Source organism: Trematomus bernacchii, unplaced genomic scaffold, assembly GCF_902827165.1.
Source record: "Trematomus bernacchii unplaced genomic scaffold, fTreBer1.1, whole genome shotgun sequence".
NCBI lineage: Eukaryota > Metazoa > Chordata > Actinopteri > Perciformes > Nototheniidae > Trematomus > Trematomus bernacchii.
Window position 1 is genome coordinate 393,252 of NW_022987575.1, and position 23,969 is coordinate 417,220.

At 42.3% G+C, this 23,969-nt stretch overlaps 2 protein-coding genes across 3 annotated transcripts in view; one reads left to right on the plus strand and one right to left on the minus strand.

The window, feature by feature from the left end:
- Positions 1-1,912: 1,912 nt before the first annotated feature.
- Positions 1,913-8,177, plus strand: LOC117479699 (zinc finger protein RFP-like). Its single transcript, XM_034126783.1, has 3 exons — positions 1,913-2,046; positions 3,653-3,715; positions 6,381-8,177. Exons 1-3 carry the CDS (start codon positions 1,968-1,970, stop codon positions 8,024-8,026), a joined length of 1,788 nt encoding a protein of 595 aa, XP_033982674.1. The 5' UTR covers positions 1,913-1,967; the 3' UTR covers positions 8,027-8,177.
- Positions 8,178-9,054: 877 nt separating this feature from the next.
- Positions 9,055-23,969, minus strand: part of LOC117479740 (neural Wiskott-Aldrich syndrome protein-like) — a 43,878-nt gene continuing 28,963 nt past the window's right edge. For both annotated transcript variants that reach the window (XM_034126832.1, XM_034126831.1), the window contains 6 exons: positions 21,019-21,208; positions 19,262-19,304; positions 16,953-17,106; positions 13,962-14,623; positions 11,612-11,720; positions 9,055-10,336 (listed from right to left, as the gene is read on the minus strand). In XM_034126832.1, coding sequence (XP_033982723.1) covers positions 10,275-10,336; positions 11,612-11,720; positions 13,962-14,623; positions 16,953-17,106; positions 19,262-19,304; positions 21,019-21,208 — 1,220 coding nt within the window. In that variant the 3' untranslated portion in view covers positions 9,055-10,274. The remainder of the gene's footprint in view (positions 10,337-11,611; positions 11,721-13,961; positions 14,624-16,952; positions 17,107-19,261; positions 19,305-21,018; positions 21,209-23,969) is intronic.

A 23,969-nucleotide genomic window follows, 5' to 3' on the forward strand; every position in this document is an offset into this window, starting at 1 on the left:
CATAATATGATGTGGCCTGCTGACATGGCCTCTAATAAAAACACAGGACTAAAATAATACGTGTTTAATTCAGCCCAGATGCGGTGACTGCAGGCCAAATCCATTAATGCGGCATATATTGAAGGTGTTCAAAGTTGCACCGGTATGAGGCGCAGTGAGAACCACGCACCTGTCAGACTGGCGAATGTGCACATTTAAATTTCAGGAGAATAATGAAGACGTGATTGGTTGTTCCACTCTCCGTTTCTCACGAGACTAGCGCGCTGCTGTTTACATTAGTGTGGACTGGACCGACTGAAACTGACGACAAGGTTAATTATTGTGGAAGGATGGACCCCCATCCTGCAACAAAAAAAGGCAGCGAAATGTGCTAAAATCAATGATTTATTCAGAACCCCCCGTATGGTATAGAATGACGAAGCAGAAAGTAAGTGAGCGAACATTATGAGCCACATTTCTTTCTATATTGTAGCCTGATGTGCACATCGACTGTCAACAAAACAGTTTCTCAGTCCAATGCTAAGTTAGTGACAGGCCCTGTGTGACTGGAGACTATAAGGCTACACAAAACCCAAACATGTCCTTAATGTTACTCAAGGCAAATATATGTAATACCGTTAGACTGCAGCTAACTGTGGGGCTACAAACCCCTCATACTGTGAGTGAATATCTTGAGATGGTTATGTTGTCTAAAGGGGAGACAATCATTATGGTATTAGGCCATGCAAATACAGGGTCAACTAAGTGATAAAATAAGTGTTGCATAATATATGTTCTTGAAGTACTCAGGTCTTGTACTTGAGTAAAAGTAGAAGTACTCAGATCTTGTACCTTGGAAAATCAGATTAATGATTGTTGATTCTGAACAATGAAAAGTGAACAATTTTGTCACGCTCCACTTCAGATTTCTTGCGAAAACAGTGACACAATCTTCATCGGCCTCGGGTGTGTATTTGTCTTTGATATAGTTCCAGATAGTTGCACTCCAGTGCAGTTTGAAGTACTTTTCTCTGGAAGTCTAACCAGCTATGAGTACAGATATACACAGTAGCCTATGAGCAGTATGAACAGTATTAACAGTGTGTATGAATATGCTAAGATATAGAAAGTATGAAAACGGTAAGCAGTGCAAGTATAGTAAAAAAGATATAGATATTAATTTCATGATAACGTGAAACTATTTTTCTTTTTGTATTACTTTTAATATAGTATATTTTAATATTGTTTTAATATTGTCTGCTTATCTGTATTATTGTGTTGCATTGTTGGAGAAGCCTGTGATCTAAGATTTTCAACGACATAATTACTCTGTAGCTATGTTAGTTTGACAATAAAGAACCTTGAACCTTGAAGTCTATTTTCGACGCGACGCGAGGCATTGCATAGCGCCGGGCAGGAAGTGGACCGGTCAGAGCATCCAGTCAATCCCCAAAATAAACTAATTTGCAGACCCTATCCCTCCGTAGTCTTTCAAGGAGGAGAAATGCCAGCGTTCTCCTCCGGTTTACAGGCACTGTGCAAATTATATATGTAGAATAATTATGATGATGAATGCATTTTTTTACCACTAAAATACAGCAACACATCTTTGATTCATGTCGTTTATAACTGGAATATTACAATTATTATTAACTTTGTCTGCACAAAGTAGCCTGTCCAGGAAATATGCCCAAATCAACAAAAACTGCCGGCACGCAAGATGCTCTGCTTCTGAAACGCTTCTGAAACGCGCACGGTGCGTTATGACGCTGGAGGAGGTCGGACCAAAACCGCGGCGCAACCGTGACGCGGCGCAGACGGACCCAATGGAATCCCGGGGTAAAAGTGATGAAAGTGGGGGATGGTCGCTTATCAGGCACCCACGGACCGCGGCTCACAGCCAAAGTGACGCGGCAGCTCCAGCTGAAAGTGTCGGAGGTCGCAAAGATCGCAACGATCGCAACAACAAGAGGCAAAATAGTATCATTATGAAGAGGTCCAAGCCTTCAGATGCAACGGGAAGGAAACGGAAAAAAGAACAGGAGGAAACGAGAGCCAAATACAGAGGTACGTCGGCTTGTGTAAAAATAAAATCAGTATGTACTGCAGGGGTAGACATTTGATTTGTAGCTAGCTAGTTAAGGAGGTAGCCATGATACAGCTTTGATGCCATGCTAGCCGCGAGCCTGTGATACAGAAAGAATGATAAATACAAATTATTTTAGGTTTTTAGTTATTTGTTATTATTCATATATAATCCAGCAGCTTCTTCTCAACAACACAGCAGAACCTCTGCAAACACTGGTGAGTGCACTACAGAGACACAACGCCTCAGTAAACATGAGACAAAGAACCGGAACAGCAGTTAGCCCAGGCCTGCTAACAGCTAACTAGCCTAGCTCAGATTGTTTGGTCTCTTTTTGTGTCGTCTGTAAGGGCACGACATTTACATTGTACAACTTATTTATCTGTTATACACTTTGGTCAGCAGCCGTTCACTTATAACCCTTTCTTTCTCAACTTCTCTGTAGTTACTGCTGTCTGTCTTTTTAAAGCAGTGTTGTCAAAGTGTCATATAATCATTCATCATCATATATATGTCTTATACTCTGATTGCCTTTTACTCTTTTAAATTGTTTTCTTAGTCTCATACGTGTTTTAAAAGATCTATATATGTATATATATATATGTTTAGCAGTGACGTGCGGTGAGGTTCATGGCTGGTGAGGCACTGACTCTTTCAGAGTCAGATTTACAAATATTATATTTTGACCTTAATCGAAATAATCGGTTATTTTCAAAAGCTTTTTTAGTCTGATGCTTCGATTCATTTTAAACAGACCGTTCAACAAAAGGATACCCAAAATCTAAATATTGGATTGTTCTTTCTTAGTAAGATCCCATGTTCATTACAATTGTGGTCTTACCTACGACGCTGAAGTTGGCTTCCGATTCAGAGCTTCCGATTCGGCAGTTTAAGGGAAATTTAATTTACAGCGCTGAGCGAACAATCCTCCGCGTTTGAACCTCTTAAATCGCTGCATAGCCGATTTATTTGGACTGGATTATCCCAGAGAGGCTAAACATTCTTTATAACACGGTTTCAGATTTGTGAAACCTTAATTCTATTTGTGAAAATACAAAAAAGGGAGATTTCAGTGCTTTTTTCGCATTGTCTTGTCTTCCCTGTGCTCCATGTCTGTTCGTCGTCGTTTCTCGTCTATGATACCTGTTAGTCTCTTTGCTCTTGTCCATGCTACCTGTCACGCTACATGTTTGTTCCTGAGGTTTTTTGTCCTGATCCTTCCTCGTACTCCCCCGGTTTTGGTATGTTAAGTTGTTCCTTGTTTTCTTTTGTCATTCAGCTTTGGGAAATAAAGCTCGCTTTTTGTTACCTGTCCTTTTAGTCCTTTTAGTCCTTTTACTGCATTTGGGTCCTATTTTTCCCCTACCCTGACACGGAGTCTGCTTCAAATTAACTTATTATCCTCACAGGATCATTTTATTAAAGTTCAAGCAAAACGTACTAAAGCATTCTAACTGTTTATGCTTTAACAGCAATTAATAAATGATCCAGCTTTGCTTTTGGCCAACTGTTTTTGTTGTTCTGCTTTATGATTGTAATGCATGACTGTGCCAACATGTGTCTCCTCCTCCCTGCTCTTGTTTGTAGGCTGCACCTGCTTTTCAGGAGACCAGGTCTCGCAATTATGTTCTTTCTGCCAGTGCATCAGCGGTAAGAGTCCATCACAAACTGCAGGGTCTGTCACCCAGCAGGAGCTAGGCTAACATGCTAACAGGCACAGAGCCTTATAACACCACATACTCCAAAAGACAGATGATAGCTCACATCAGGGCACAGAGCTGCTGCAGCCTCACCTGACCCAGCAGCTCGTTGGCTAAAGCTATTGAATGTTGTGTTGGAAGCATCCTGAGGCCACAGTGGCTTCAGAACATGTATATAGTCTATCTTAAAAAACATCTTGAATTTATTTGTAGAAAGTTAGTTTGTTATTTAACAGGTATGGAGACTTTTTTTTGTTTCATACATTTTCAAAAATACATTGTTAGAATTTCTAAAAAGTAGTCTTACTCAAACCACTAAAATAATGTAAATAAAGCAAAAGGCTCCTGAAATCCTTTCACATGTACTCACCAGTGTAACGCTGCCTTGCTGGGGTCCCAGTATATTTAAACTGCATGGGATGACGGCTACTAATGAGCACTGCACATGATATATATATTTGGAATGCTTTATTGATTGAAGTGGGGGCTGCATTTTGAATTCTTAAACAAGTTATGCTTATCAGACTGTGGCATGACCTTTGCAACACAAATATAATAAAGTGAGCATGTTTAGCAAGTTTTGATATTGTTGAATGCTGTTTATACTTTTTTTGACATAGAAAAACTATGATTACTAATGTACATATAGCTTTACACTGGTATGATCTGGAACTGTGACAGGCTCTGAAAGACTCCAATCCACTTCCGTAGTTGCACTTATGAAGGGAAACAATGGCCTTAATGAGTCCAACTGGTCACAAAAACCAAACATTTTTAGATTTTTAGATCAGGACCTGGTCTAATGTGGCCAGGATGCAAAAAAGCACTGAAATCTCTCTTTTTTTGTATTTTCACAAATAGAATTTAAGGTTTCACAAATCTGAAACTGTTATAAAGAATGTTTAGCCTCTCTGGGATAATCCAGTCCAAATAAATCGGCTATGCATCGATTTAAGAGGTTCAAACACGGAGGATTGTTCGCTCAGCGCTGTAATTAACTTTCCCCTTAACTGCCGAATCGGAAGCTCTGAATCGGAAGCCAACTTCAGCGTCGTGTCTTACCTTGACTTGAAGATGAAGTCCATGCTATCCTTCTGGACAACAATCTCCATTACTTTTTTGTAAAAGTCCTCCTTATCTCCCTCTAGTTTCAAAACAAAAGTCTAGTTTGTTGTTTGCGTCTACCGTCTCTGCGTAGAATAACAGTAGCAACAAGAACCTGTGGGCTCACGTGCGCCCCCTTCAGAGGTTATGGCTGCCTCTCCTGGGGCTTTTTTCATTGCCGTTGTATGATGAGACCAGCGGGCCTAAATATCATATATACGTGAAATAAGTTATTTAGAGACTATGGATGGCGAGGATAAATGTAATAAACGGATCTACAAACATTACATTGGTGACATACAGTGAGATGGGAACAGGCATGCGCTTAGTGCCCGCTTTCCAGCCAGTTTCTGTGGGGTGACGCATTCTGAAGTGAGGCAGATGTCATCTGTGCCTCACCTTACCCCACAGTAACTGGCTTGAACGCGCTCACAAAATAAGTGCCCGTCCTACATTAGTGCCCGCGCTCCAGCAAGTTACTGTGGGCTTACGTGAGGCAGAGCTCGTCCCTGCCTCACTCCTCATCGCTCCCATGTAGTTGTAGCGGAGCTCGGCAAATTTGCTGATTTTGACTATAAAAAGCGATTGGAATCATACAGAAATCACACTTACAACACAGATCAGTGGAGACATTTTATTATTATTACTATTTAGTTTTTCTTTAGTTGTTTTTCCGTGACATTGGAGTATGACAGGTGAGGCTCTGCCTCCCCTGACTGCACGTCGCTGATGTTTAGGTTTTACATTTCAGAGGGCAAAAGGTGGATTTGCAAATGGCTAAGGACTGGGAGGTTTTATGGTGTGGTGGTGGGAATGTTTAGATAATGTCTAACAGAATTTATGGGTAGGATTAGACCCTCTTTATCCTCTGAGGATGAAGTTGCTCTGTTCCTGCATTTTAGATCGTATTTTACTTTGTTAAATACAACAAAAGACAAACTTTCTACATGACTCATTTATCAGTTTCTCTGAAGGGAATTAGAATTTCTACCACAAGCAGCAAAGCTGATAATTGACAATGTTTCAACATCAGGTATAAACTCAAAACCTCAGGAATTCCTCTCAGGGAGATTTTTTAAGAAGCGCTATTATTCTTTTAGGGTTTTTCCCTTTCCTGTAGTGTTCTATAGGTTTCTGTGCATGTAAATGGTCTGCAGAGGCTAACATCCATGTGGTCCTTCTCTTTGAATAACTAACAAGCAGCTAATAGCCACATGCTTCAGTCTTTTAAGTGACTGGTAGATCAGAGGGATCAGAGGCTATGATTACATATATTCTGATGGATTAGGCTTTTCAAATAATATAATTGAGTTGTGGTCATGTGTTGTTTATGGGTCACAGAGTTATAGCAGGACATTTAATCACACTGTAAAATGATCTACATGTTTAACACATTAAGGATAGTATTTAACTTTTAAAGCAAGCCGTGAACTTTAGTGTCAGCTTTTTACATCCACTATGCATACCGTATTCTCTACTACATTTAGTTAAAACCTTGTTTGTTCTTACAGACATGTCTGCTGCCAGCTGTCTGCTGACTGAAGATCAGTTTCTGTGCTCCATCTGTCTGGATGTGTTCACTGATCCAGTCAGCACATCATGTGGACACAACTTCTGTAAAGCCTGCATCTCTGAACACTGGGATACTAAAGTCCCGAGTCAGTGTCCCAACTGCAAAGAGGTATTCAACATAAAGCCTGAGCTGCTGGTCAACACTTTCATCTCTGAGATGGCTGCTCAGTTCAGACAGTCAGCTCAACAGAAAGCCAGCAGCAGCCGCTCAGAGCAACACGTTGTCAAACCAGGAGAAGTTCCCTGTGACGTCTGCACTGGAACCAGACTGAAGGCCCTGAAGTCCTGCCTGGTGTGTCTGGAATCCTACTGTGAGACTCACCTGGAGCCTCACCTGACAAGGGCAGGCCTGAAGAAACATCAGCTGATCGACCCTGAGGAGAACCTGGAAGGCAGGATGTGTGTGAAGCACGATAAACTGCTGGAGCTGTTCTGTAAGACCGACCAGGTGTGTGTCTGCATGCTCTGCACTGTTTCAGACCACAAGACACATGATGTTGTTCCTCTGAAAGAAGGATATGAAGGAAAGAAGGCTGAGCTGGGGAAGACAGAGGCTGAAATTCAGCAGATGATCCAGAAGAGACGACTGAAGATTCAGGAGATGAATGGCTCAGTGGAGCTCAGTAAGGAAGGAGCAGACAGAGAGATAGCAGATGGTGTTCAGGTCTTCACCGCTCTGAAGGAGTCTGCTGAGAGAAGCCAGGCCGAGGTCATCGACACGATCAAAGAGAAGCAGAGAGAGAAAGAGGAACAGGCTGAAGGCTTCATCAAAGAGCTGGAACAGGAAATCTCTGAGCTGAAGAAGAGAAGCTCTGAGGTGGAGCAGCTCTCACGCTCTGAAGGTCAGCTCCACCTCCTCCAAAGCTTCACGTCCCTGAACGCTGCTCCACCCACCAAGAACTGGACAGAAGTCAGGGTCCGTCCACCTTCATGTGAGGGGACTGTGGTGAGAGCTGGGACTCAGCTGGAGACGCTCAGTAAACAGATGAAGAAGCTGCTCTCTGAGGTGGAGCTGAAGAGGGTCCAGCAGTATGAGGTGGAGGTGACTCTTGATCCTGATACAGCACATCCCAGACTCATCCTGTCTGATGATGGAAAACAAGTTAAACTTGGTGATGTGAGAAAGAATCTCCCAGACAATCCGGAGAGATTTGATTTGTGTTCTTGTGTCTTAGCAAAGCAGAGTTTCTCTACAGGAAGATTTTATTGCGAGGTTCAGGTTAAAGAGAAGACTCAGTGGTATTTAGGAGTGGCCAGAGAGTCGATCAACAGGAAGGGAAGCATCACACTGTCTCCTCAGAATGGTAACTGGCTGATAGTGTTGAGGAATGGAAATAAGTACCAAGCTTGTGCTGGTCCTGCAGTCCGTCTCTCTCTGAAGTCTCAGCCTCAGAAGGTGGGGGTGTTTGTGGATTATGAGGAGGGTCTGGTCTCCTTTTATGATGTTGATGCTGCAGCTCTGATCTACTCCTTCACTGGCTGCTGCTTCAAAGAGAAACTCTACCCATTATTTAGTACTTGTGCTAACTATGGTGGTAAAAACTCTGCCCCTCTGATCATCTCTCCTGTCAATCACACCGAGTAGAACAACCATTTGATCTTTCACACCGGCTTCGCTATCATTTCATGTGATAAATGTATGTCTTTTGGGGGGATGCCCCCTCTATACATTGTTATACCAGATTTCTTTATAAAAAATACATTCTTTTATTTTCTGTTAATGTTTTTCTTTGATGTGTCACATTGTTTTCTTTTAAGAAATAAAAATACATTCTGATTAAACTTTATTGTATTTATTTGGAATCAAGTAAAAAAAGCAGTTCATGTGTTTATGACATCTGATTTAAAAACCCCATCAGCTATTCTCAGAGAACTCAAATACCCTTTTAAATCTGAGATGGTAGGTAGTGTATGATCATGTCGCTGTGTATAATAACTGGACAGTCTGCTGAAACAGTTTACAGGAACAAAGGAGCACAATGAGATCTCAGTGTAATTAGTGATAGTATCTAGATTGTCTTTAATGCGTTTTTTGCCTGTTTTTTAGTTTCAACCTCATTCTGAAATCACAAACTTCATGGAGACCCTATTATGCTTTTTGGGTTTTGCCTTCCCTGCAGTGTGTTGTATAGGTTTTTGTTGCAAAGGCTACACTCTCCCACAAACTACTATAAACTATCAGAGGATCTGTACCCAGCAAACTACTGAAAAAAAGACATACTCAAGAACGTCTGGTCTACTAGTGATACAGAGCAGACCACAGAATGTTCCAAATTGACCAATCAGCATCGAGTATTCAACTAGACCTGTAGTCATGTTGTGTTAAGCTTCCCTGCAACTACCTACTGTTTCCTCATGGTTTTAAACAGCCGACACTCATTGAAAATAATTAATGCTGACTTTAATGGGGGCCAGTTCTGGGTCGATACCTGTGTAAAATGTCTCTTTACAGAAACATAAAATGAATGTTGATTTTAGCACCAAACTGGATTCAAGGACTCTTCATCCCCTCTGAAGTAGAACCACTTTAACAAATAACAAGACACACATTTCTCTGTAAATATTAACATTTATTTAAGTATACAATTTAGTATTTTCATTGCCCTCCCCCCTCCCAACCCTTTTCACAGGCTCACTGTCAGTATCTCGGCTTTCGATGCAGCTTTCAGCCTCGCTGGAGGACGGTAAAAACTCGAACAGTTAAAACGAGCGTCGGCTATTTCTTTTTTCCGTTTACACACGGAGGATCTCAGGCATCGCCGAACCACAAGCTGCTTGCAAATGCCACATTTGGTTTATTTATTATTTGCTTTTTTTTTTTTTTTTAAATGATTCTCCATGAGGAGGCATGTACAGTCGCATTGCATAAAATGATAGTTTGTTAACTGGAGGGAAGAGGATGAATTATATCCATCTTTTTTTTTCTCTGCATGACGTGATATTTGAAATAGGGACCAGAGCGTTGGAGATGTTTCCTCCTGCAGGAAATAACGGAAAGATGCCACAACAAAAACAACCAACCAGACCATAAGAACAAAACTTCCATCATTTCACAAATGAGTGTGTGTGTGTGTGTGTGTGTGTGTGTGTATAGACATGTTTTTGTATCAAGCCAAAGAAAATGTTTGTAGTCCCATTTAAACACGATATCGCAAAACCTTTTTAAAAAATGTCCATCTTCACTGTAACCTGCTTGAAACTAAATACAAATAAACTCAACAAACACACACTTGAAGAAAAAAAACACAAAACTGAGCTATCATATAAACTGTGTGCAAATAAACGGCTTTGACTTCATAACAAAAAAACACGTGAGGCGACTGAGCCATTTTGGTCAAAAAAGGATTCATGAAAAAAAGAACACGACTAAACTAAACTTCATTAGGAGACGCGACAGAAGAAGCACGGTAAGAAAATAGTGTTATCTCGCATTTTAACACAAAGAGGATCCTGCCTGTTTGCTCGTCTCCTTTTCAGTTTCTCAGAAGAGGAATGGAAACAAGAAAAACAATATTTCCCAAGGAGCGATGAAGCCTCGGTTCAGACTGCTGTCAGGGAGCAGCGGGTTTATAGCGTCGATCATGAAATGTGCTGATGGCGGCGTTTAGTGCTTTCTAAGGAGTCTTTAACGATGGGAATGTGAGACAGATCTAACAGATGAGGTATTGCACAGATTCATTCTTATAATCGTTAAAAAAAGAGCAAAAAAGGCAAAATAATAAATATACAGCCAATTCTTACAACATTTACATTACAGTTTTAGTCTGATGCTGGAAGGGTTTTTTAGAAGATATTTTAGTGTCAGCGGTCGGTGCAGAGGACAGATTTCTTCACTAGTCGTCCCACTCGTCGTCGTCTTCGAAGTCCTCGTCTTCGTCGTCATCCTCGTCTTCGTCTGGGGAAACAAAACGGTGTTAAAGGGCGTGGAAATACAGGCGAATGAAACACTTTGTAATTCGCTTATTAGCTTTCGTGCTGAGAGTTAGACCCCGTTTACACGAGGACGATACAGGTTGTATCCGCATAGTTTCTCTTGCGTATAGCCCTTTTGTTTACACGAGGCCGTAACAAAACGATAGAAACGGACCCCGCAAACGATAACGGGTCCCAAGGTGGATAGACGGCTCCGTGTGTACGCCTCTATACGATCATTTTCTGATAACGAGGAAATAGCCCCTCCTCCCTCTCCTGCTCAGAGATCAGCTGCTGGGCTGTCAGAAGAGGCGGAGGAAAAGAGAGGCTCCGTTTATTATTCTTATATTATTATATAGAGTCGTTATCAATTTGTTTTAAAGCTCAATAAATAACAAAGAAGACCTCTGACCGGCACTTTACAAATTTTGACCGGCGAAAACAAATGTTAACGGAAACTCTGCCGCATGGTCCCCTCGTCCCTTGGAAGAGGCGGAGAGGTGGGTGTTTTTCATCTGCTGGTGGACTACCGGAGAGATTTACAGCAGGAGAACACGCCGTCCACCGTGGAGAATAAACAGAAGGGCAACCATGCTCCGGGGTCTTCTTCGCTGCTTTTGGTGTATTTTGTGGTGGCAGCAGCGCCACTTACAGGCCCGGCATATGTACTACAGCGTTTCCAGCGTTTCCAGCGGTCTCGTGTGAACGGACACGTTAATTGAGCCGAATGCGTGTGAACGGAAGACTTTTTTGAAAACGCATACGGTTCGTAAACGCAAACGCTCCTGTGTAAATGGGGTCTTAGAAGAGACCAGAGGTGGGAGAAGTACTCAGATCTTGTACTTGAGTTAAAGTAGAAGTACCAGAGTGTAGGAAATATTCTGTACAAGTAAAAGTCCTGCATTCAAAATATAGTTAAAGTACCAAAAGTAAAAGTAGTCATTGTGCTGATTGGTCCATTGTTGTTTACACTTAGAATGTTGTTTCTGTATGGATTTGACAAACGTATAAGTTCCTGAATTATCATGTGGTGTATTTTGGGAAAAGGTATACAGCCAAATCAGAACCATGGACTTAGTGATAACATGCTAGAGAAGAGGGAATTTAGTTTTAGATCTGAACAAAAGTGAATGTTCTGAGTTCATAGATTAAACTCAGAATTCTCAGATTTTCAGAAAAAATGTCATTTTTCTTTTCTCAGAATTCTCACAATTAATCCATAGTTCTGACTCAAAAACCTGACAGCTAAAGCTTTTACCTGAGGAATGGATGGCTTTGCTCCTCTTCTGCATCACCTCCATCAGAGCACCCACGATGCCGGCGCTGGGAGCCGCTGACAGAGGGCCGGACTCGGGCTGATCGGGAACCTGCAGACACACAAAGAACCAGAGACGTTTATCACAGGAACAATCTGAGGCTCTTTTGATCACAGGATATCACATCAGAAGCAGAGAACTTTACTTATCCTGGGGGAAACTCCGGATAAGTCAAATAAAAGTACATAATATAAGCATTTCACTGCCAACAGACTTTGACTGAATGAGTCGTAAAAACACTGTAAATGAGCATTTTAATACTCCCTGCCGTCTGGAAGTCAATGGGTTTTTGAAAGTGTTTTTGGTTAGACCCCTGAAATAATGTCTGTAAATTGCATTTGTTTTTCTTGTCAAATAATTTCCACCACCTAGTTTCCATCTACATTAGCATCACTTCTGTCACATGCTTTTATCATATGGCAATTCTTATGTTGTTGTCAGTGGCGAGCCGTAAGGCCTAGAGGGCCCTCTTTCAATATTTGTTTAGTTATATTTTTCATTAGTTTTACCAAAATAACTTGATTTAAAATAACATTTCCAAAGAAATAAATCCTTAAGAATCTGCCTGTTCAGTTTCTGTTGGAATGTGAATGGTTAAATGAAAGAAGCTCCTTGAGCCGACTCTGCGAGTTACTGTGAATAGAGGAGCTGATTGGTGGTCCTGCTGTAAATTCACAGAGGGCCCGCTATAGTAACTCAATGAGAGAGTAATGTCAAAAATGACAGTACAATTGACCAATCATATCTTCCCTCTAAATGGGTGGGCTTTATTTTTGCGGACTTTATGACAAGTTCCGCCCGCTGTGAAGTTTATGCATGTGGTGCAGTGACGCGTCCTAAAACCCGGAAGTAAGTTGCGCTCGGGTTCCCTCGACAAAAAAGCAATGGGATTTCTCCAAAGGGTTTTGGAAAATAGCTCGAAATAAGGTCTGTGGAAAACGAACCTGTTAGATAAATGCACGTTTTGTTCAGCCGGGTAATCTCCACTTGTCTACCCTACTTTTATAATTTTCTAATCATAAATCTAATCGATAGATTTATGATTAGCATAAGTTCGTTCATGATGGCTCATGTCAGTGATAGTGATGACATCGTTGCGAAATTATTAACAGAGTCATTTTCAAATTGAGTTACAATGATAAACTGGAGTGGCAAAGGATCAGCTGCATGACCCCACCATCAAGTACTTCATCAGAGGGCCCAGGTATAAAAGTTTTGATAATTTTTATGCTATGACGTTTGTATTTTGTTTTTCTCTTTGCTTTTGTTTGCTTTTACAGCCCTTTGAAGTCATGTGACCGTGCTGTAGTTCCTTTATAGCCCAACATTAGCCACCTTTAGCTTAGCGGTGGTGACGTGAAGTCATGTGACCGTGCTGTAGTTCCTTTATAGCCCAACATTAGCCACCTTTAGCTTAGCGGTGGTGACGTGAAGTCATGTGACCGTGCTGTAGTTCCTTTATAGCCCAACATTAGCCACCTTTAGCTTAGCGGTGGTGACGTGAAGTCATGTAACCGTGCTGTAGTTCCTTTATAGCCCAACATTAGCCACCTTTAGCTTAGCGGTGGTGACGTGAAGTAGTTCCTTTATAGCCCAACATTAGCCACCTTTAGCTTAGCGGTGGTGACGTGAAGTCATGCGACAGTGCTGTAGTTCCTTTATAGCCCAACATTAGCCACCTTTAGCTTAGCGGTGGTGACGTGAAGTCATGTGACCGTGCTGTAGTTCCTTTATAGGCCAACATTAGCCACCTTTAGCTTAGCGGTGGTGACGTGAAGCCATGTGACCGTGCTGTAGTTCCTTTATAGCCCAACATTAGCCACCTTTAGCTTAGCTGTGGTGACGTGAAGTCATGTGACCGTGCTGTAGTTCCTTTATAGGCCAACATTAGCCACCTTTAGCTTAGCGGTGGTGACGTGAAGCCATGTGACCGTGCTGTAGTTCCTTTATAGCCCAACATTAGCCACCTTTAGCTTAGCTGTGGTGACGTGAAGTCATGTGACCGTGCTGTCGTTCCTTTATAGCCTAATGTTAGCTTTTTACTTCAGAAATCATAAAGTGGTGTTTATATGTGGAGATTATCCTGCTGAACAAAACATGTAAATATCAAAAAAGTTTGTTTGACACAGAGATCATTTTCTTCTATAACCCAAAATCACATGGAGAAATCCTATTGGATTTTTTTGTAGGGAACCAGGGAGATGCTACCACTCTATTAGTTATGTAGGTATGAAAGGATTTTGGAAACACATTGCTTTGTCGTTATATATTAATGAGGGAGGTTAGTCTTACGTTCTTGAGCTTCAACCCCTGTCGGATCTGGTCCAGCAGGGCATCCCTCCCCACTCCCGTTGCCGGCGCTCGGTTGTTCTGCTCCACCTTCTTCAGCTGCGTTCCTCCTCGGATCTGGTCCAAAAGCGCCGTCTTCTCTCCGGGGGATTTAGGGGAGTCTCCTCCTCCTCCCGAAACACCTCCGTCCAACTCTGGAGGGGGAGGAGGGCCTGGAGGTGGAGGTGGAGGAGGAGGAGGAGGGGGAGGTTGTGATGGAGAAAAACCGCCATTTCCACCTCCAACTGGAGACTGCTGGGACATTGGGGGAGGAGGAAGGGGCGGGGCTTGTGGGGAGGAAGAGGAGTGAGAGGAAGGTGGGGGAGGAGGAGGAGGTTGTTGTTGTTGTTGATGGTGGTGATGATGGGGAGGAGGAGGGGGTTGATGATGACCTCCTCTATTGGGGGGAGGAGGAGGAGGCGGAGCTCCAAGAGTTCCCGGTCTGGTGGGAGGCGGAGGGGGAGGAGCTGAGGCCGGGGCTCTGGACGGAGGGGGAGGAGGAGGGGCACCACGACCCCCTCTGGACGGGGGGGGAGGGGGAGGGGGAGGAGCCGAGGAGTTGTGATGATGAGGAGGAGGAGGAGGAGGAGGGGGGCCGCCGCCACGAGAGGGAGGGGGAGGGGGAGCTGTGGGGGAGAAAAGAGAGAAAAATACCGTTAACCTTCAGTGTTTCTACATGTCATTTAACCACAGGGTGTCACATATACTTCAATAACATGGATCAGGGATGGGCAAATGGCGGACCGGGGGCCGCATGAGGCGTAATTAATAAAACTTTTTTTACTTGTAGTACTGATACTACGTGATTTTGTTCGGCAGCCAAATACCGCAAAAGAATCTGTGACACGTTTGTGTGTATTGTGTTTGCTTCCCGGAGAAACACTCACGAGAAACACCGGCTGTTGTTATTCCTGCTGTGACGTCAAGTTACTCCGTTCTCCGCTTGTAATTATGCCGTTACAAGCTTCAAAGTTGTATTTATCGTGTGATGTTGGCAATAAAAGTTTCATATTCTGAACGCCAAGTCTTTGTTTATTTAAAATCAAACAAAACACTCGAACCGCGAGAAACTAGTTTTTTACACAAATCCACTTTTATTTTGAAATGAGCCGTTGCGACTTCCGACTGATTTCGATAGAGTGGGTAACATATGAGCACAGCGCTCTGTGGATGTCAGCATGAGCAAGAGAAAGGTATCTGAGGAACATCGTGTTTTCCAAGAAAAGTGGGAGAAAGAATATCTTTTCACTGAATTCAGGGGTAAACCACAATGTTGAATATGTTTGCAGACCGTTGCTGTAATGAAATTTAGCAACTTCAGCCGCCACTACTACTAATTTGTGTATGTGTGTGTGTTCCAAGTGAATCTGCGGCCCCCTGGTGGCCAGAACATAAATTATGTGGCCCCCACCACCATCCAAGTTGCCCATCCCTGCCATAGATATTAAAAAAGGGGTCCTGTTCTGCTTTTACCTTTCCTTTAGTGTGTTTTACAGGTTTTAGTGCATGTAAATGGTCTGCAAAGGCTAATATCCCTGTGTTCCCTGCAGAAGGAGTTTCTCTCCCCCACATGCATTCCTCTCTCTGCTTCCTCACTGAAATCAGCATGAACATAATAAGTGTTTTTTCCTCTTCAACCCACTATTATAAATCTGATCTTAAATATTATTTTTATGGTTTTAAGTTTGCCTCTTCATTCAATCTGATATTGCATATAACCTTGAGCCATTGAATGATAACAAAATCAGGCTTGTTTTTAGCATCAGAGCTAATTAGCCAGCGGTCTTGAGTCTAATGGCGCTTTTCCACTGCAGGGCCTCGCTCGGCTTAGTACGGTATGGCTAGGCCTTGTTAGGCCCTGTTAGGCCAGGCTCACGTTATGCTGCGTTTCCATTACAGTTTAGTAGCTGGGGCAGTAACTATAGTAACGCAGTGTAGGCGGAGCCGTGACGTCATCTTCAATGAGAACCACAAAACCAACATCAGCCGCTAGCCGTTAGCACTCAGAGCTCACAGCTCCTCATATCTGTTCAGAAACTAGACAAAAGTTAAACAAGTACAAACCACAGACTGCCTGTGTCATGGCGAGTACAGTCGCTGGTTTATTTATGTCTGTAGGCCGTTGTTGTGAGTGTGGACGGTCGGAGCATATACTGCGTTAGCTTAGCCAATCTCCATTCAGAAAACACGCATTTTAAAAGGTTTTTCGCCTGCCTTCTGTCTGCAGACTTGTCAAAGCATTAATTCATGGTTTTTACTAACTGGTATCAGCAAGTTGTTACTTCGGCATCATTTTGAAACGTGTATTACAATTAAATCACGGTAAAATGTGTTAATTTTGTTGTAGTTGACAGCGATTCTCTCACTAGTTTAGCATATTCAGCCCGGTTGTTGGCCCGGAAAGAACCTCGATTTTGGAGAGCCAGAAAAACTGTGAAAAAGCACCCGCTAGCCGGAACTACGCCAAGTGGAAACGCAACCAAAAACGGGCCGGGCACGGCACGCTTAAACCGCGCTGTAGTGGAAATGCGCCGTAAAACTCAACTTTTTTTACCACATATTTAAGGGGTTTTATCATCATTTCATTATTACTCAAGATCAGTCTGACACATCAAAGGGCTCCTCTGAGAGTGTGTATGAGTGTGTGTGTGTATGTCTGTGTGAGTGAGTGAGTGAGTGAGTGAGTTGTCTGTGTGTGTGTGTGTGTGTGTGTGTGTGTGTGTGAGTGAGTGAGTTGTCTGTGTGTGTCTGAAGGCAAAGCGAGTTACAATATACTTTATAAGCAAATATTTTGGCAGCATGTCTCAAGCCTTGGGAAATCCCCAAATATTCTGGATAACACAAGTTATCAGGAGTTTTACACATGCAAATTGCATTGCTGTGACTGTGCAAGAATCTGAGACAAAAGTGTGTGTGTGTGTGTGTGTGTGTGTGTGTGTGTGTGTGTGTCCTCACCCTGCCTCCTCAGCTCGTTCTTCACGGCCTCCACTCCTCCCTTCTTCTCGATGAAGTCGTAGATGACCTTGGACGTCTCTCTGTCCTTCAGCTGAGCCTCGGAGATGCCGCACATGTCGAACAGGTTCTTCAGCTCCGGGTCCAGGTTGTTCAGCTGCAACACACACACCAATTAAAAAAAACACACACAAACACAAAACACACTGGTAACATCTACTGATACAAGCATGTAGTTGGTCTCGTCACTGACGAGTATTTGTGTATAAAAGTTTGCTAAATTAATTGTGAGCTTTTATGAAAAGACGGGAAAAAGAAAGCCGACCACGAGTAAAGAGCTTTATGACTTTAAAAGGAACAATTCGTCCAGACACTGGTGTAATGTTGACTTAGTTTACCTTCTTAGTTTTGAGTTTTAACCTGTGAACAGTTGCTGATTTGCACTAAACCACCGCTTCCACTTTAACTAGATGGATTGATGTATACTTTATTGATCCTGATTTGGGAAATGAGTTTCGTTACAGAAGCAGAAGTGTGTTCGGACATTAAAATACAAATACTTAAAAAGTCTAATAGAGAATTGACAATTAAAAATAAAATAATATTAAAGTGGACCTATCATGCTATATTTGAATAATATAGTGTAGGACCATAAGGAATATTTATACTTTTTTTTTTTCAAAATACCAAACAGATCATGCATTTTAGCCATGCCTCATTTTGCTCAATTTGCACTCTGTTTTTGCAAGGGTTGATTCAGTGAGAACAGCACCACCTACAGGCCTGGCATATGTACTACAGCGTCTCCAGCGCTTTCGAACGGCAATGGCCGTGGCTGTCTCCTCCTGATTGGTGGAGTTGGCCCAATAGCCGTAGCGCCACCGTCCTGACGTCAGGACAGTGTTCAAATCTGGATCAGTTTTTATCAGATCCGTTGCAGCCCCTTTTTTAGAGATTTGGGTATGGAGGAAAATAGAGAGGGTTGTGTTTTCTGACACTTGGTGAGTTCCCTGGAACAACGGGGACACATATTCATGTAGAAAAGACGTACAAAAGTGCATTTTGCATGATAGGTCCCCTTTAAATAAATATAAACAATTACAAAAACCTACGGTTTCCTGGCTGCTATCACACTACCTTACACATGCTCTTAATATTTGATGCATGCCTCTGTAAATGTTTTTTTTATGGCGAGACATATTTTAAAACAAATAAAATTAGAAGAATTATGTTCACCTCTGGTATCATCCTGCAAATTATCTAAAAGATCTCAACCTGACATTTTAATACAGAACACAGCAACATCTTCTCTGATCTTCTTTTTTTGTAAAATCGTTTTTTATTATTTATTTTAGTTATTTGACCAATGTTCTTCTTCTTTTTGTAGGGCCACTACTGCATGAAAGGAAGTACAGAGTGGATCAAGCCCCAGTTACTAGCAAGTTATTATGTGGCCCTTGCTTTTTGTTATTCAACAAGTCTTTATTCCTTCTTAACTTTGGGGGTTTTAGATTAGTTTTGTCTGACGGTTCGTCAAATGAAGAAGATCTCGACTGGTTTCCTGTTTAGTCCAGCACTTAGTAAGGATCTTTTTAAACCTCTCTGTTTCAACTGATAACAAATACACCTCGACTCCTCACAGTCCCAGTGCTGCTGTGCCCTCTGGTGGCCAACAGGTGCAACTACACCCTGCTTTACACCTGACCGCACTCAGCTACTCTCCATTCAAATCAAACTGCAGATCTGCATGATCTCCTCCAAAGAAAACATTCACACCTCTTGCTCCTGTCACGCTGCAATGCATTCTGGGACTGACATGTTCTCAGGAGCATGAAGGACAAACGGAGACGATAACGAGGCAGCTATGGAAAGCAGTCGTCAGTTGAAAAATGAGACAGCCTCCGTTTACAACTACAGATATTTATCAATCATTAAATGAGAACTCTGATGAAAACAACCTGTTTATTTCCAACTGGACGCACATCATCACATCATAAATACTCGTAAGATTACAACGGTCTAATTCCTGTACCACAGCTATTCATGGAATAAGGACTTGTTGGAGAATTTGGAAGAATAAAGGGCTTTCAGTGCTTTTATATTTAAATATCTCCATGCATTCATTCCTTCAGTGTTCAGTGAACTCTGTGTCCACTTTCTGAGACACAGTGACACGTTTTTGAATATGAGCAGGAAGCAAAAAGAGCCTATTGTGTGATTTCATCATGCAGCCGCCACACAGGTCGCTATTGTGTTCCCGTGTGTGTGTGTGTGTGTGTGTGTGTGTGTGTGTGTGTGTGTGTGTGACTTACATCAAATCCCGTGTTTGGATCCCAGCCCACGTGACCGATGTGCCTGCAGAAGACGGGACAGATATGCAGATATGTGGTGAGATCACACGCATAAATATACAGAAGCATGTTTAGCATGCTCAATAAGGAGCCCACACACACAAACTTCAGTAAGAGTGACATCAGTCAGATATACAGAGGGTCATTGAGAAGCTCTCAGACCACAATGCAACATGTTTGCAACATGTTTCTCACACACACACACACACACACACACACACACACACACACACACACACACACACACACACACACACACACACACACACACACACACACACACACACACACACACCACACACACACACACACACACACACACACACACACACACACACCCACACACACCACACACACACACACACACACACACACACACACACACACACACACACACACACACACACACACACACACACACACACACACACACACACACACACACACACACACACACACACACACACACACACACACACGGGGGTTTTGTAGCTTCAGTGAGAAATATTTGTGGATTTCCCAAGGCTTGAGACATGCTGCCAAAATATTTGCTTATATTGTAAGGTAATATTTTCTCTAATGAGAAATTAAGCAAAACATTTGACTGCAAGGATTTTCCTTTCGGTTGAAATGAAAACAAACATAATACACAATACTCCCAAAAAACTACTACGAATAAAGGTTGATGCATAATGAATAATATAGGATTACTATTGCCATATTTTATTGGCTATTTGTATATTTTTTAGTAATGTATAAATAATTATAGCAAAAAAACAAACAGAAAACCAAATTAAAATAACTTTTTTGGAGCTTGTTTAAAATGGCAAAAGTCAAAGCTTAAAACATCGGGGTTAGACTTGCTAACAAACATTTCCCAAATCATCCCATGGCTTTTCCGTTTTAAAACACTTATTTATCACGTTGAACTAGCCATTAGTGTCACTAGAGCTTAACCTGTTGCGTTTGGAGTTTGAGCCACACGAGGACTAAAAAGGTATTGTAAGTGTTAGGGAATAATTTGCTTAGGTATTCAACCTTCGACACAGTTCATCATGTTCTTCTCTCACTGTCTCCTTTCTCATGACATAGTTCTACGGCCTTGGGGTATTGCTGCTATCTCTCTTAAGGACGAGCAGCTTGGGCGCATTGTTGTTGCCAGTCTATGACAGAGCACAAGCCGCCATGAGGTAGTTTACTGTTCAGGGACGAAGGTTCTCTGGCGCACATTCTTTCCTATGGACGAGAGCTCTAGTTAGATTCAGGGTCCATATTGCTTTAGTCTCACTGATGAAGAATGTTGATGATTACACTCTGAACTAGTTAAAACCTTGAGCTGCAGAAAGAGTTCCCCCACATAAAAAATGACTTGAAAGTTATATGAATAATCAATGAGTTGCTTAAGTAATATTTAAATGAATAACTCCAACAATTGCCTGGTTTAGTTTCTCCAACGTGAGGACTTTCTGCTTTCCTTTGTTCGATAATATCTGGGTTTTAGAGTTTGAGCCATACTGGGGACTAAAAACACTATTGTAAGTAAACATAGAAAATGATTGGAGGTGAAACAAATAATCAATGATTTCTTGAGTGATTATTCAATTAAAAACTCCAACAAATGCCTGGTTTAGCTTCTCCAACGTGAGGACTTTCTGCTTTCCTTTGTATTCGATTATATCTCTGGGTTTTGGACAGACTTTTGGAGACAGGAGACTCACTGGAAGTTGCTCGGCGTGCCGATGTCCGCCTTGGTCAGCTTCTTCTTCTTGCTGGCTTTGGCCTTCTTGTCCTTCCGGTGGAGCATGTTGTTCAGGTGGTACGGCTGCTGCTGGCTGTGAGAGTTGTGGAAGCGGCTGTTGTTGATCTCCGGGTTCTTGATGTCCACAGTGGCAATGTGCAGCGCTGGACCTGAAAACAGAGAGACGTACATGAGCTGGCGTCCATTTAAAAACAACACTTCTACACAGCGAATATTAAAGGTCACCTATTACGCAAAATCCACTTTTTCTACATCAACATGTGTCCCCTCTTCTTCATGTCTCTTCTACATCAGCATGTGTCCCCTCTTCTTCATGTCTCTTCTACATCAACATGTGTCCCCTCTTCTTCATGTCTCTTCTACATCACCATGTGTCCCCTCTTCTTCATGTCTCTTCTACATCAACATGTGTCCCCTCTTCTTCATGTCTCTTCTACATCAACATGTGTCCCCTCTTCTTCACGTCTCTTCTACATCAGCATGTGTCCCCTCTTCTTCATGTCTCTTCTACATCAACATGTGTCCCCTCTTCTTCATGTCTCTTCTACATCAACATGTGTCCCCTCTTCTTCATGTCTCTTCTACATCAACATGTGTCCCCTCTCTTCACGTCTCTTCTACATCAGCATGTGTCCCCTCTTCTTCATGTCTCTTCTACATCAACATGTGTCCCCTCTTCTTCATGTCTCCTCTACATCAACATGTGTCCCCCTCTTCTTCATGTCTCTTCTACATCACATGTGTCCCCTCTTCTTCATGTCTCTCTACATCAACATGTTGTCCCCTCTTCTTCAATGTCTCTTTCTACATCAACATGTGTCCCCCTCTTCTTCATGTCTCTTCTACATCAACATGTGTCCCCTCTTCTTCAGTGTCTCTTCTACATCAACATGTGTCCCATCTTCTTCATGTCTCTTCTACATCAACATGTGTCCCCCTCTTTCTTCATGTCTCTTCTACAATCAACATGTGTCCCCTCTTCTTCATGTCTCGTCTACATCAACATGTGTCCCTCTTCTTCATGTCTCTTCTACATCAACATGTGTCCCCTCTTCTTCATGTCTCTTCTACATCAACATGTGTCCCCTCTTCTCAGTCTCTTCTACATCAACATGTGTCCCCTCTTCTTCATGTCTCTTCTACATCAACATGTGTCCCCTCTTCTTCACGTCTCTTCTACATCAACATGTGTCCCCTCTTCTTCACGTCTCTTCTACATCAACATGTGTCCCCTCTTCTTCACGTCTCTTCTACATCAACATGTTTCCCCTCTTCTTCACGTCTCTTCTACATCAACATGTGTCCCCTCTTCTTCACGTCTCTTCTACATCAACATGTGTCCCCTCTTCTTCACGTCTCTTCTACATCAACATGTGTCCCCTCTTCTTCACGTCTCTTCTACATCAACATGTGTCCCTTCTTCTTCACGTCTCTTCTACATCAACATGTGTCCCCTCTTCTTCACGTCTCTTCTACATCAACATGTTTCCCCTCTTCCTCACGTCTCTTCTACATCAACATGTGTCCCCTCTTCTTCACGTCTCTTCTACATCAACATGTGTCCCCTCTTCTTCACGTCTCTTCTACATCAACATGTGTCCACTCTTCTTCATGTCTCTTCTACATCAACATGTGTCCCCTCTTCTTCATGTCTCTTCTACATCACCATGTGTCCCCTCTTCTTCATGTCTCTTCTACATCAACATGTGTCCCCTCTTCTTCATGTCTCTTCTACATCAACATGTGTCCCCTCTTCTTCATGTCTCTTCTTACATCAACATGTGTCCCCTCTTCTTCATGTCTCTTCTACATCAACATGTGTCCCCTCTTCTTCATGTCTCTTCTACATCACCATGTGTCCCCTCTTCTTCATGTCTCTTCTACATCAACATGTGTCCCCTCTTCTTCATGTCTCTTCTACATCAACATGTGTCCCCTCTTCTTCATGTCTCTTCTACATCACCATGTGTCCCCTCTTATTCATGTCTCTTCTACATCACCATGTGTCCCCTCTTCTTCATGTCTCTTCTACATCAACATGTGTCCCCTCTTCTTCATGTCTCTTCTTCATCAACATGTGTCCCCTCTTCTTCATGTCTCTTCTTCATCAACATGTGTCCCCTCTTCTTCATGTCTCTTCTACATCAACATGTGTCCCCTCTTCTTCATGTCTCTTCTACATCAACATGTGTCCCCTCTTCTTCATGTCTCTTCTACATCAACATGTGTCCCCTCTTCTTCATGTCTCTTCTACATCAACATGTGTCCCCTCTTCTTCATGTCTCTTCTACATCAACATGTGTCCCCTCTTCTTCATGTCTCTTCTACATCAACATGTGTCCCCTCTTCTTCATGTCTCTTCTACATCAACATGTGTCCCCTCTTCTTCATGTCTCTTCTACATCAACATGTGTCCCCTCTTCTTCATGTCTCTTCTACATCAACATGTGTCCCCTCTTCTTCATGTCTCTTCTAACATCAACATGTGTCCCCCTCTTCTTCATGTCTCTTCTACATCAACATGTGTCCCCTCTTCTTCGTGTCTCTTCTTCATCAACATGTGTCCCCTCTCTTCATGTCTCTTCTACATCAACATGTGTCCCCTCTTCTTCATGTCTCTTCTTCATCAACATGTGTCCCCTCTGTGTAAAGAGACTCTGAAAGTTTCAGGAACAAAGATTCTCTCTCTTTTTGTCCTGATCCATTTTTATAAAAACCTGTCTGAAAATGAGCTGATCAGATTTTGGCCACTTTATGATGTCATAACGATGTTTTGTCTTGTGTAACCATTAGCCAATCAGCAACCAAGGTAACCCCCCTCCTTTATTGAGTGTGATCAAGAAGCAAGTATTGATGTTAAACGACAGAAGTAAAATCATTAAAAAAGATGTATGGTTAAAACGTGGCTGA